Source organism: Cynocephalus volans, chromosome 2, assembly GCF_027409185.1.
Source record: "Cynocephalus volans isolate mCynVol1 chromosome 2, mCynVol1.pri, whole genome shotgun sequence".
Taxonomy (NCBI): Eukaryota; Metazoa; Chordata; class Mammalia; order Dermoptera; family Cynocephalidae; genus Cynocephalus; species Cynocephalus volans.
Genome location: NC_084461.1, coordinates 152,923,940 through 152,936,526, shown reverse-complemented (window position 1 = coordinate 152,936,526; position 12,587 = coordinate 152,923,940). Strand labels below are relative to the sequence as shown.

Below are 12,587 nucleotides of genomic sequence, written 5' to 3'. Positions count from 1 at the left end.
CGGCGCGAGCAAGGCCGGCACTCAGGGGGCGACCCGGGGCAGCGGACAGAGCGGGGGCGGGGACGCGGCCGCCTGCGCGGTTCCGGGTGCTCCCGCCGCGGCGCTGCCCACGGCGCACTTGACCCGGGTTGGGCTGCGGAGAAGGGCGGGTCTGGGGAGAGCCCCTGAGCGCCTCTGCGTCCTCCGACCCCTCCTCCTCGCGGCCGCCAGAGCCACAGCCGGAGCCGGAGCCACCTCGCTGCCCGGTCCGCGCACCCCAGCCATGGCTTTTGCCAATTTCCGCCGCATCCTGCGCCTGTCTACCTTCGAGAAGAGAAAGTCCCGCGAATACGAACACGTCCGCCGGGACTTGGATCCCAACGAGGTGTGGGAGATCGTGGGCGAGCTGGGCGACGGCGCCTTCGGCAAGGTTTACAAGGTGAGGGTGCTGGAGGTGGGTGGCCCGGGGCGCTTGGAGCGGCTCTGGAAGGAAGGGGCGCCGGCCGGGGCAGCCCAGCCACGGCTCGGGAGGGCGCAGAGTGGGGCTGCTCGGCCCTCAGCTCGGGGCCCTGGGACCCAACCCGGTGACGCTTGCTTTTTGGGGGGCACCTTACTCAGCCCGGCCGACTCCCTGCGCGCTGGGCGCCCGCTCTGGGCACGGTTGCCGCCCCCGGCCCAGCTCATTTTTGAACACTTCCTGTGCGTCTGGCACTGCGCTCGGCGCCCCAGGGGGAGACAAAGGGACGCTTATAGGACCTCAGCATCCGAAAGGGCCGCCCGAGGCACCCTCCGTAAAACTGTGATGCGACCCACAGTTTTAAAGAGAAGCCACACAGATGCTGTGGGAATGCCGAGGCGATGGGGACAGAGAAACTCGGCTGCGCCTGGGAGGGTTGGGAGTTGACAGGGGAGGGAGGGGGGCAAGGTATGGCCCCTGGAGTGAGAAGTAAGGCTTGGAAAGGTGGGCTGGGGCTGGGCAGAGGGGGATGTCAGGGTCTCGTGAATGCTGAGCTGCGGGGAACAGATTTGATTCTGTAGTTCTGAGTCACAGCTGGGGAGTCTCCCAGTCTGCAGTCACCTTTCGCCTAGAGGAAGACGGGGCAGAGAGCTTTTGTGAAGGGGTGGGTGGGGCAGAGCGTTTGCAGTAGGACATTGTCTGTTTTCTTTTCCTGTGAGCCAGTTCTGAGTTGCTGAATTTTGGAGAGACCCAAACACCTATACCTTGACTCTAACTTCCTGCTGATCTCCTTTCCCCTAAGAAAGCTTTTACTGGGAGATTCCCACTGTCAATCAGCTGTATACCTCCAGGAGGGATCCTTCCTCCAAGACAGGTCACCCTCCTTGAGGCTCCTGTAGCTTGTAGGCTACTCTGACCCCAGGATTGCCTTCCAGGAGGCTGGACCACAGAGAGGGCTTTTCCAGGCCCCCCAGGTCTGGACTTGCTCTCTTTGACTTGAAAATTTTCTAGAGCGTAGTTACCAAAGCAGACCACCAGCATTAGCATCATCTGGGAACTAGTTAGAATGCACCATCTCAGCCCCACGCCAGACCTACTGAATTAGAGTGTGCGTTTTAACAAGATCCCAGGTGATTTCCAAGCATATCAAAAGTTTGAGAAGCACTGCTCCAGAGGCTCATAGTGGTGGCAGTTTTGAGGCCAACCAGACTCATCTGGGTGCTTCTTTTGTTACCTCATCACCTCCCTCTGAACTTGAACTTTCTGTTACAGGCCAGGGGCACTCCCAACTGGAGCAAAGGTACTGTGGTTGGAGAGACAGGCCTTGTACCAGTGGCTTTTGGACTGCCTTGATGTGTTGCCCTTCTTTGCCCAAGGGCTTTGCACATATGATGATACTTCAAAAAGTTAATGGAAAGATTCCTCTTAGTTCCATTTTTCCATGAACTTTCTGAAGTACCTTCATATTTGAGGGCAGCCAGCACACCCTTGACTCGGCACATCTTTTTTGTACTCTTCTCAGAACAGCATCTTCCCCCTTAGTGGCATCAGGAAATGGTCCTCAGTCTCGCTGCTCTCCCTGGACTCTCTGCCAGTGTCTGTGGCTGACTTGGACAGAGCCTGCTCCTGCAGATGTGCTCTGATGACTGTGAGGGCAGCTGGACTCATGGTCAGCTCACCACATAATCCGTTGATGTTTTTAGTGCATACTCTTTTGACTCTGGATGATGTATTTTCTCTGTTGAGGGCTTTATCCCCTCCCCACAATGTATCCCGACATCATACCGTTCATTTTCCCTTAAATCTAAATGCAGAACTTTGCTTTTAGGCTGGTAAGATTTCCCCTTGTTGTTTTCGGTTGTCATTTCCGTCTGCTTTGGCCCTGTAAAAAAAAAACCCCCTGCTACTCTGGAAGTTTCATACAGAGGAGCTCGTCTACTTCACAAGTTATTATCTCCTGTTCTCCAAAGCACGTGGACTCTTAAAAAGTGTCTCCAGTTCTCAAAGCTGTGAGCTGGCTCCACTGTCCCTCTCCCCGCACCTCCCAACCCAAGATTTTCTTATAATTAAGACTAGGAAAAGCTAGACCTAGACAGCGGTGTGGTGGCTGATACACTTGGACTTGCCTTTGACTCTCTAATCTAATGTGCAGGAGTACTGGGGCCCAGAAAAGGAAAGGGATTAGAACCCAAGGCTCTGGGCTTCAGTTTAACACTTTTTCCTTAGTCACCAAACCATCCTGGATCAAAGATCCCCGTTACCCAGGCTGCCCACCCTGGAGAGGTGCTGCTTACTCAGCCCCTTCTAGCTGAAGTTGAAACAGGTATTTCTTCTACCCTCTGATGAAGGATCGTGACTCCTGCCCACTTCTTTGTTCCCTGACCTGGCTACCATGGCACCCTAAGCCAAAAGTCCATTGTGGTTTTATGGCTGGGACCAGAGATCCCATTTTTACATGGCATCTGGGAAGGCAGTTGGCCATGAGCTGGGGAAGATGGCTAGCACCATCTCCTCTCCTTGTCCTAGAAATAGCAGGTTCTTCTGACAGCCTGGGTGGTATAGGCCTTCCTGAGGACTTCCTGAGTCTAAGTTTTGGTGGTCTGAGTTTGTCAGCACTGTCAGGAGAGGACTCTGATTCCAGATTTTCTGAGTCTTAACATCAGCATCTTTAAGATATACAGCCCCTTTTTTCCTCTTCTCCTCTTTGATAAGCTATTATCCATCTGCCTCAGGAGAAAAAGAGGATGGTGTTGACTTTGTGTGGTCACATGCATTCTCACCCAAGCATGTGCGATTGCCAATCACTTTCAAAAGAAAATCATTTCTGGTTCATTACTAGAATACAAAGTAAAACTCACAAGTGATATCGTTTCAAAATCCTTATCATTAAAAATAATCGTCAATCTGGAGAAGTAGAAAGGGAAGTGTTTGATATGTTCAGTGGAAAAAGCTGCCTTCAGCAGAGTGTGCTTATTGTCGTAGCAGGGGGTGAAACAGGTACTCTTGTGGGAAACGTGGGAAACGTAGGCAGGGAGTGTACAGAAGTGAAAAGACTCAGGTTAGCAGCTGTGAGGGTTTTTCCATTTCAATATTGCTTTGGTTTTGATCTTTTGTTGTCTTTAAACTTCCAACAGATTTGTTATTTTGCAAAATTGGGAGTATACAAAAAAGCAAAAACTAAAAAGAAAAAAAATCACTCTGAGTCCTTTAATTGCTGTTGATATTTTGGTGTATTTCGTTCCATACTTTATAGTTTATGGTGAAATTTTTTTTATGTGGGGTTGTAATCTACAGTGCTTTATGCCATCTTTCATTGTTAAAGTCTTTTCCTGTATTGTTTTGAATGTTTCACAGATATCTTCTGGGATGGCTCAGTACCCCCTTGATTCTAATCTTATTGGATATTTAAATAATTCACTCCCCCCTTTAATTTTTTTTACTATTGACAATTTAAAATTGTTTAAATGCTTGTCATATATTATGTTGTGTAATATATACCGTAAGATATATATATATATATGTTCTGAAAATTCACGGAGTTGTGCAGAATCATGAAATAAAAATCAGAGGCCTTATGAGGGAAATGGGGTAGAGGGCACAACACTCAAAACTTTATCAGTGCCACATTAAAAAAAGGAAAAATTCAGAACCTGAAAAAACAGTAGTGCAGTTTCACACTGTTATGTGGATAAGAAGTACATGATAAAGGGCTGGCAAGTTAGCTCAGTTGGTTAGAGTGCAGCCTTGTAACACCAGGGTCAAGGGTTCAGATCCCTGTACTGCCCAGCAACAGGGTGGGAAAGAGTATATAATATTGCAGCAAGTATGACCCTGAACCTTGAGAAGGACCCTGCAGCTTGCTTACAGATGTCGGTGCCAGCAGGGTCACAGCTTCTAAAGCAGTGGAAGGGGGTTATATGAAATCAGAAGGAACGTTTGTGGATGGGCGTGGCCCAGAGGGAGCTGATAGATATTTGAGGTGTGTGCTCGCATGTTTTGTGTATTCCTTCAACGCTGGGATCAGCTGGATGAAGTTTCCTGCATTCACCTAGCATTTTTTGCAAATGAAACACTGCACACATAAGCAAACGCGACCTTAGTGTTATAATAAAATGGCTCCCTAATATGTCAGTGATGTTGGAACAAAATTGGCGTTTTCACAATAAGGTAAAAAAAAGTTATTTTTCAACAGCTTAGTGTACACTGATGAACAGCTTTGTAATGTACCTTCTGTATTTTAAATTATTTTTTAGGCTAGACTTCCAGAAGGGAGTTACTTGGTCAAAGGGTATGCCTCTATGAGAGTGATTTTTAAAATAAAATGAGATATATTAATAGAGTCCCCTTTTGCCCATTGTTCTGGCTGAGGGCCAATCTCCGAATCCTCTCAGACCCCGCCAGAGTGAGGGGCCCTTGGCAGCTGCTCCTCAGACCTCAGGTGCTCTCTGGAGCTGAGCGGGCTTTGGGAGTGATGTGACATCCTGCTCTCCCTGCCTGGTTTAGACGAAGCGGAGGTTAAGTGAGGTATGAGGGCTGGTGGGCCTTTCCTTCTTTCGCCTCCTCTCCTGCACAGTGGCTTGAAAGCCTGGGCTTCCGCTTTCTTCAGGGCTGCTCGAGGTCTCTGTCCTCTCCTCTCCTCCTCCTCTGGAGAGAGATCTGCCCCAGGCAGTAACCTTATTTCCGCTCAGCCAAGTATTTTTAAACCGCAGTGCATGCTATTGTGAGTGGGTTCCTGACTCTGTCTTCGAACCAAGGTGGCCTGAGCTTCCTGGGGATGACTGACCCCTGTGAAGGGGGTTCGGCTGCAGTGCTGGTGGGCTGATTTAGTACTTGCTGCTCTGAGAATTTTTCTGGCTGACTCCAAAGTAGGTCAGGGAGCTAAACCAACAGCCCAACCCCCAGTCCTCACCCCCTACCCCATCTAGGACCTCTTTAGTCACCTGGCTTTCTGAGGTTACCTAGACTAAGGGGAAATCCCCCTGGGCTGTCACCCTCCTGCCCCCAGAACGGCCCTGCGTGGTCACTCCCAGGCCCAGGGCAGTAGAACAGGCTGGAGGAGAAGGGAAGAGATTTGGGACTTGGGAGGATCTGGGTCCCAGTCCTGGCCCTGTTTGAAACCCCAAGCAAGTGACCTCCTCTGAGTCTCAGGTTTGTGTCTGTAAAATGGAGGTGGCCCCAGGGCTGAGGGAAGCTAAGGAGGTGATACATTTTCTGCCCAGGAAGTGCTCCGAGAACAAAGATCGTGTATTGTTGCTGCTCTTGGTATCACACAGGAGGTCCTGGCCGGGTACTTCTGCGTGACTGGGGACAGGCAGAAATACTTTAGTGTTTGTAGCTCGGCCCTCATACCAGGGCTTCCTTACCTTGGTATTGTTGACATTTTTGGCAGGATAATTCTCTCTCGTGGGGGCTGTTCTGTACATTAGGTGATGTTCAGCAGCATCCCTGGCTTCTGCCCACCAAATGCCAGTAGTACCTCCATCCCCCAGTTGTGGCAACCGAAAAATGTCCCTGGACATCGCCACATGCCCTTGATGGGGGGAAGCAGCATGACTGCAGTGGGAACTGTGCCTCATACAGATGAACATGCCTTGATTCAGTCCAGTCAACAGTATTGTTCACCTCCTTGTGTCAGTCTCCGGGTCTGTGATGAAAGACTTGGCTTTGCAGCGAGATAGATTAGGGTTGGAATCCCGGCTGTCCTGTTTAGCAGCTGTGTGATGTCAGGTTAGTGGCTTGTCTCTGAGCCTGTTTCCATATGTATATGGTGAGGCTGATACTAATACCCACCCCATGGTACCCTGCCTGTGGGGCAGGTGTGAGCATTGGACACAAAGAGTTCACAGAGAGGGTATAGCAGTTGACCATGGCAAGGGCTCAGGGTAAGACAGCAGCCTCCCCTGCTTTCAGTGTGTTGTGATATGAATTTTACGGGGACACAGACATTCAGACCATAGCAGGGGCCAAGTCAAGAGAGCCTTGAATGCCTAGCCAAGGAACTTGGACTTGGTGGCTTTGATCTCAAGTAATGTTCTGCCTGTCTTAAGCTCCCCAGGGCCTGAGTGGATCAGCCTATGTAATGTTAGAGAGGGGCTGTCTTTGGGTGGGGGAACAGGCCACAAGCAGAGAGGAGCAATGACAACTGGCAGATGCCAGAGCCAGGTTTCCTGACTGCCTGAGTCTAAGGTGGCCCCTGATGAGTGAAGGCTGGGTCAGAGTGGCCACACCCCAGTGACCAGAGCAGGTAGGTGTGGGTGGGGCCCAAGTCAGAGCCCAGGGAGGGGAAGCGACTGAGGCAAGGTGACTAACCCGAGAAGGAGATGTACGTGGGGTGGGAGAAATGGAAGATTCTAGGAAGCTAAGGAGTGGTGGTCAGGAGGAGGAAAGAGAGCAGAGAGGGTGAAGTGAGAGGAGAAGCTCACATTTGCTGGGGATCAGAAATGGTGCAAGAACCTGGATGAATTCCTGGAGTTCAAGCCTGGCTGTACTTATAGGTTGTATGATCCTGAGGAAAGTGCTTATCTCTGCCTCAGTTTCTTTACCTGCAAAATGGTGACAGCAATTGTACAATCGCATAGGGTTGTCGGAGGATGAAATGAAGACAACCCATGGCTCAGGACACTAGAAGAGTTCAAATAAAGGTTGTTTATTGATCACCTACAGGCATGGCAATTTCTAAGGTGAACCTGGTAAACGAGTAGGGAGTTGGCTGTTGCTGGGTTCTTATCTGCCCGTCATTTACTCTTCTACCATCCCATGAAAGGCAGGGGTTAGTATCCTCACTCCACGCCTGATGAAGCAGAGGCCCAGAGAGGTACAATGACTTGCTCAGAGTCACACAGCTTTCCCATAGCAGGGCTGGGTCCTGAACCCAGATCTCTCTGGCCAGGAGTCTGTGTCTTTTCTCCTGCATAGCAGAAGGAAGGACAAAGGAACTTGTTGTGTGTAAAGAGCCCAGAGTCACTTCACGGTGGCATCTCCCCATGGCCTTAGAATTTCTGTGCCCAGGAACGTGACCCTCTGCCCAGACTTGCTTCTGCCTGAGCCCGGGGATGGCAATGGTGGCCTCTCATGCAGAGGAAGTGGTGACGGGTGCAGGCAAAGCTAGCAAAGGAAGTGGCAGGGGAAGGGGCGGGCATCAGGGTGGGGAAGCCGGGTGCTTCTGGGGCCCTGGTGGGTGGGGCTGCTGGAACCGCAGCAACATATGGCACAGCGTGCTCCTGGGTCCTGCCAGCAGAGCAGGGTGGGGTATACACCCAAAGGCTGCCTTCTCCTTTTTCCCTCTCTCTTCTCCTTTCTCTCTGCTTCCCCTTTGCTGCATTTTTTTTCTCTTCCTTCCCCCATAGCTGACTGATTTTTTTTTTTTCTTATTAACCATCTATACCAGTGGCAGAATTAAGCCCTAAGACTTGGGGAGAGTGGGGGAGCACGGGGGATGGACCAAAGCCCTGGTGACTGAAGAGTTAACTCCAGTCAGTGTCCATTCACTGGTGAAGGAAGCATAGCCCCTTTCTGCCTGAGGACTTTTGCACTTGTTTCCCCTGCCTGCCACTCTCCTCCTAGGACTCTGCACAGCTGGTTTCTTCTCCACTCTGGGTCTCAACTCATATATTCCGTCCTCAGAGAGATCTGCCCTGACCACCCCTCCCTGACCACAGTGACAGTTCCCTGTTGATTTTCTTGAGAGGATTCTCTTGTATCTCTCCTTGTTTATTTTCTGTTCTCCCTGGCAAATGTAAAGTCCCTGAAGGCAGGGAGTTATCCATCTTTTGTGTCCACAACACCTGGAACAGAGCCTGTTCATGGTAGATGCTCAGTTCATATCTGCAGAATGAATGAATGAATGGATGTATGAATAAGTGGATGCCAGACCTAGCTTCCTCCCTCTCCCTAGGCAGGCGCAGCATTGTGGTTTTGAATGTGGGCACTGGAATCACTTCTGAGCTTTTTCTTAGCCTTAGTGCCTATTTGCTGTGTGACCTTGGGCAAGTTACCTCACCCCTCTGAGCCTCTTGAGCTGTAAAATGTAACTCAAAATAGTAAGTTTGCTCAGAGTTAATAAAGATTGAATCAAGTGGCCAGCTCTTCACACCATGCCTAGCGCAGAGGAAGTGGTACAGGAGACTGTTGTTGTGATATTATCATTTCTGCTGGTTGACTTAAGCCAATTGTTTGGCTTCCTGGGGATTGACAGAGACAGATTTCCTTGAGGTCCCTGATTCCTTCCCCTTGCTTGTAACGCTGGAGGGTGCTCCTGGATAGATGCTGGTGTGAATTGTTCCTAAAGTTTATTGTCCTTTCTCCACGTTATGAACATAAACACGATTCATTAAAAATGGAGAATGGGCTGGTCCCATGGCTTACTCGGGAGAGTGCGGGGCTGGTAGCACTGAGGCCGCAGGTTCGGATCCTATATAGGGATGGCCGGTGTGCTCACTGGCTGAGTGTGGTGCAGACCACACCGTGCCAAGGGTTGTGATCCCCTTACTGGTCAAAAAAAAAAAAGGGGAAGACTCCATCCCAGCCTTTGAGAAGGTGTGGAGATAAGTCAGGTTTTGGTGGTATCAAATATGTAAGGTCTCAGCTCTGTGCCTGCCCCACGGTCAGTTACTCAAGGGTGATCGAGGGCACTGCGGCCTCCGGAAAAGCAGCATTCATGCCCTTGAGGGAGAAGCCAATGCTGGTGCCCGCTTCCCTTCACCTTCCTTCCTGGAAAGCTCTGGACTGTTTTGTCTGGAAGCCCAGGCTCAATTCTTGGCCTCTGAGACAGTTGCCACTGTTAAAGCTGGCTCTGTCACCCTGAGGCAGTGGCCCCTGTCAGAGCTGGCTCATCTCCCTGCTTGGCCCTGAGATTCTTTCCACCTTTGCTTTGTGTCTTGGTGGGCTCTGGTGCTGGCCGGGGGGGGGGGGGGGGGATGACGACAGACTCTTTCTCAAGCCTCCTTCTTCCTTGAGGGCCCTCACCATCACCATGACCACCACCACCCAGTTTGAGGTGACAGGAAAGCCATCTCTGGAGCTGAGGAGAGGTGACTGGATGCCTCTGTTAATGAGGAACCTGGAGCTACAGGCACCGGGGCCGGCTGTAGTCCCAAGCCTCTGATCTGTCCGCAGGCCTGTCTGCTGTGGCCAGTGCATGTACCTGCGGAAGACCCCTGAAGCCCCTCTCACCTCCTGCAACAGTTTCACCTTGGAGGCTCCTGGCTTGGGAATTCTGTTCATCCCACAAGTCGCGCCTCAGCCAGTGGCCATGCTGAGTGACCTTGGGCAAGTGATGTCACCCCTCTGCACCTCTGTTTCCTTTTCTGCAAAATGAGGATAAAAGTGGCTCTCACAAGTAGCACATAAAGCATCTTTACACCTGCAATCTTATGAGGCCAGTACCCAAGGACACACAATGAGGATGTAGCAGAACTGACCCAACCTCAGCTCCACACCTGAATTGTATCTAGTGTTAGCAAGGACATGGGGGTGTAAGTTGACCCAGCCATTCTGAGAGCCCTTTGGCAACGCATAACTCTTATGCTTCTGGATGCAGGCCCATGTGACCAGTGTAGAGTGGCTGACAATAGGGAAATGGGCAAATATGTGACTTATATGATGGCCCTGCCATTCAGTGGAACAGTTTGCAGCTGTGCGTGGTGGTGCTGGGAAAGAGCGTTTTGTTCTCAAGGGCTGTTCATGACATACTGTCAAATGGAAATAACTATGACTAGTTGGTGTGTGCAGTTTAATCCCAGTATTATAAAGCACAGAAGACTGTATTTGTAGAGGGAGAGACAATAATGAGCAGGAATTTATGGGGCTCTCGCTCTGGGCGCAGCTCTATTCTAAGCACCTTTTGCATATTAACTCATTGAATGCTCACGATAGCCTCTCAAGGCAGGAACTGGTAACATCTTTATGCTGTACAAAGGTGGAAAGTGAGGGGTGGAGAGGTCACAAACAGGAAGACGTGTTAGAGCCGGGATTGCCAAGTAAATCCGGGTACGTCCATTCAATGGAATATGGTGGGAGGTACTCTGAAGTGCCAAAGGCAATTATGTCTGGGATTATGGGTGATTTTGTTTTTCTTCTTTGTACCAATATATTTCTTCCTCTTTAATGAGTGGGTATTACTTTTAAAATAATAAAGAACAGCGCCAAAAGTACTGTTGATCAGAAAAACAGGCCAGTCTTAACCTCCTGAGGTTTGAGACTGGAAAACAGGGTCGATAGAAGGACACATCCCCCAAGTTGTGGGTGGGATTAGTTTAAGTGAGATATTATAAGGTGTCTTAATTGTGGGAGGGTGGGAGGAGGCATAGGTGGCCCTTGATAAAGGTACTTCTTTTTTGCCTTCTTTCTCTTTGCTGTGGACTCCAGACTTCCCTCCCCCCATCACTCAGCCCTGAGTCCTCTCCTAGTCCTCTTCTGGTAGGAAGGAGCCCAGGAAATATGGGAGCAGTGCCCCCAAGGAGGCAGAGCCCACGGCCACCTTTCTCACCCTCTTTATCACTGGTATGTGGGGTTGGGTTCCCCATCACTTTTGAAGAGCTGTGATCTGAAGGCTCCCACATCCCTGGCCAAGTTGGACAGGTTGCCCGGGTTTTCAGCCAAGGCCACGACTTGGTATTTTTGGGTCCAGTTCTGTTTAGGTTTTAGTTTCTTATTTGCTGGCCCAGAAGGACTTTTGAGGCTCAGCATTTCCCTGCTGTGCCAGGATGGCTTGCCAGGCTTCTCTTCCCTGAAGAAGAGAGTATTGAATGTACGTCTTTGGAAGCCGTGTCGCTCCTCTGTTTTTGTGCTTCGTAATCTTTGCTGTCCTTAAGTGTCACTTATTCTGAAACTTGGCTGTCTCGTTTGTCATTGAGCTGAAACTTGGCACGGCAATGATTGATCAGGAGTGGTTTCTTGCTACTTGGCAGGACTCATCAGCTATGTACATCCTGGCTTAGTCAAAGGCTTTGGCTTCTCCAAGGTAAAGAGGTGCCATCTTCCAGAACAGCAAGATCAGCCAGAGATTCAGAAATCTAAATATGTTGAGGAGAAAATGGACTTCATATCACTTCCTTTCTTTTCTTATGTGGAGGATCTCATTTCTCTCCATTTGCAGGGAAGCACAAATACCCATTCATCCATCCATCATTTAAAGATATTTATTGAATGTATACTATGAGCAGACAGAGTAATGTATATATTGGTGAACAACACAAACATGGTTTTAGGCTTTTGAAAAAAAAAAAAAAAAACACAGTCCCAGGAGAGAACAGTAACAACCAATAGTTAACTGACTGACCCATGGAGGTTTACAAATTTTCTCATGTGTCGCTGGAATTGTCCACATCCCCATCAGGAAACTAGGCGTAGTGTCCTGGCTTCCCCAAGTGCACTTAACTGCTAAGTAGTAGAGTCAGACCTTGAACCTAGGTCCTGTGCTCTTTCCATTCCACACATCACTTGATGGAAATGTGCTCATTTCTAAGTTTACCAAGATGGGGACATTGGGTGAAGTGGGTAGTACCTGTAAAAATAACTTTCTCGGCCATAGTATTGAAGGAAGGGGAGAGGATGGTGTTCACAGAATCCAGCAATAAGGTAGGCTCAAGTGCCTTTCGGGAAAAAGGAAGATATGATAATTGCGACTCCCTGGACATACATTCATTCCTTTATGAGAGGGCTCCCACATCTACCTAATCTCCTGTCCACCCGTTCACACTCCTGCCCACTTACTGTCCCATCCATCTGTCTGTTCGCCCATTCACCCATTCACCACCCAGCCCCCAATCCATTCACCATCCATCCATCCATCTACCCATCCACCCACCCTCCTATTTATCTGCCCACTCATCCACCCACCCAACCTCCAATCCATCCATCATCCACCCACCCACCCACCCACCCACCCATCCATCCATCCATCCATCCATCCATCCATCCATCCATCCACCTACCCATCTACCCACCCTCCCATTTATCTGTCCACCCATCCACTCACCCAACCTCCCATCCATCCACTAATTCATCCATCTACCCATCCATCCATCTATCGATCCACCCAGCATCTATCCTCCCATTTATCTATTCACCCAACCTCCCATCCATACACTCATCCATCTGCCTATCTGCCCACCCATTCTCATCTCTGTCCTCTCACCCACCCATTCATCCA

At 49.9% G+C, this 12,587-nt stretch overlaps 1 protein-coding gene across 1 annotated transcript in view; it reads left to right on the top strand.

Annotated features, from left to right (window-relative positions):
* The first annotated feature begins 262 nt into the window (after positions 1 to 262).
* The window catches only part of STK10 (serine/threonine kinase 10), a 121,078-nt gene continuing 108,753 nt past the window's right edge, over positions 263 to 12,587 (top strand). The window contains exon 1 of the mRNA XM_063086605.1: positions 263 to 418. Coding sequence (XP_062942675.1) covers positions 263 to 418 — 156 coding nt within the window. The remainder of the gene's footprint in view (positions 419 to 12,587) is intronic.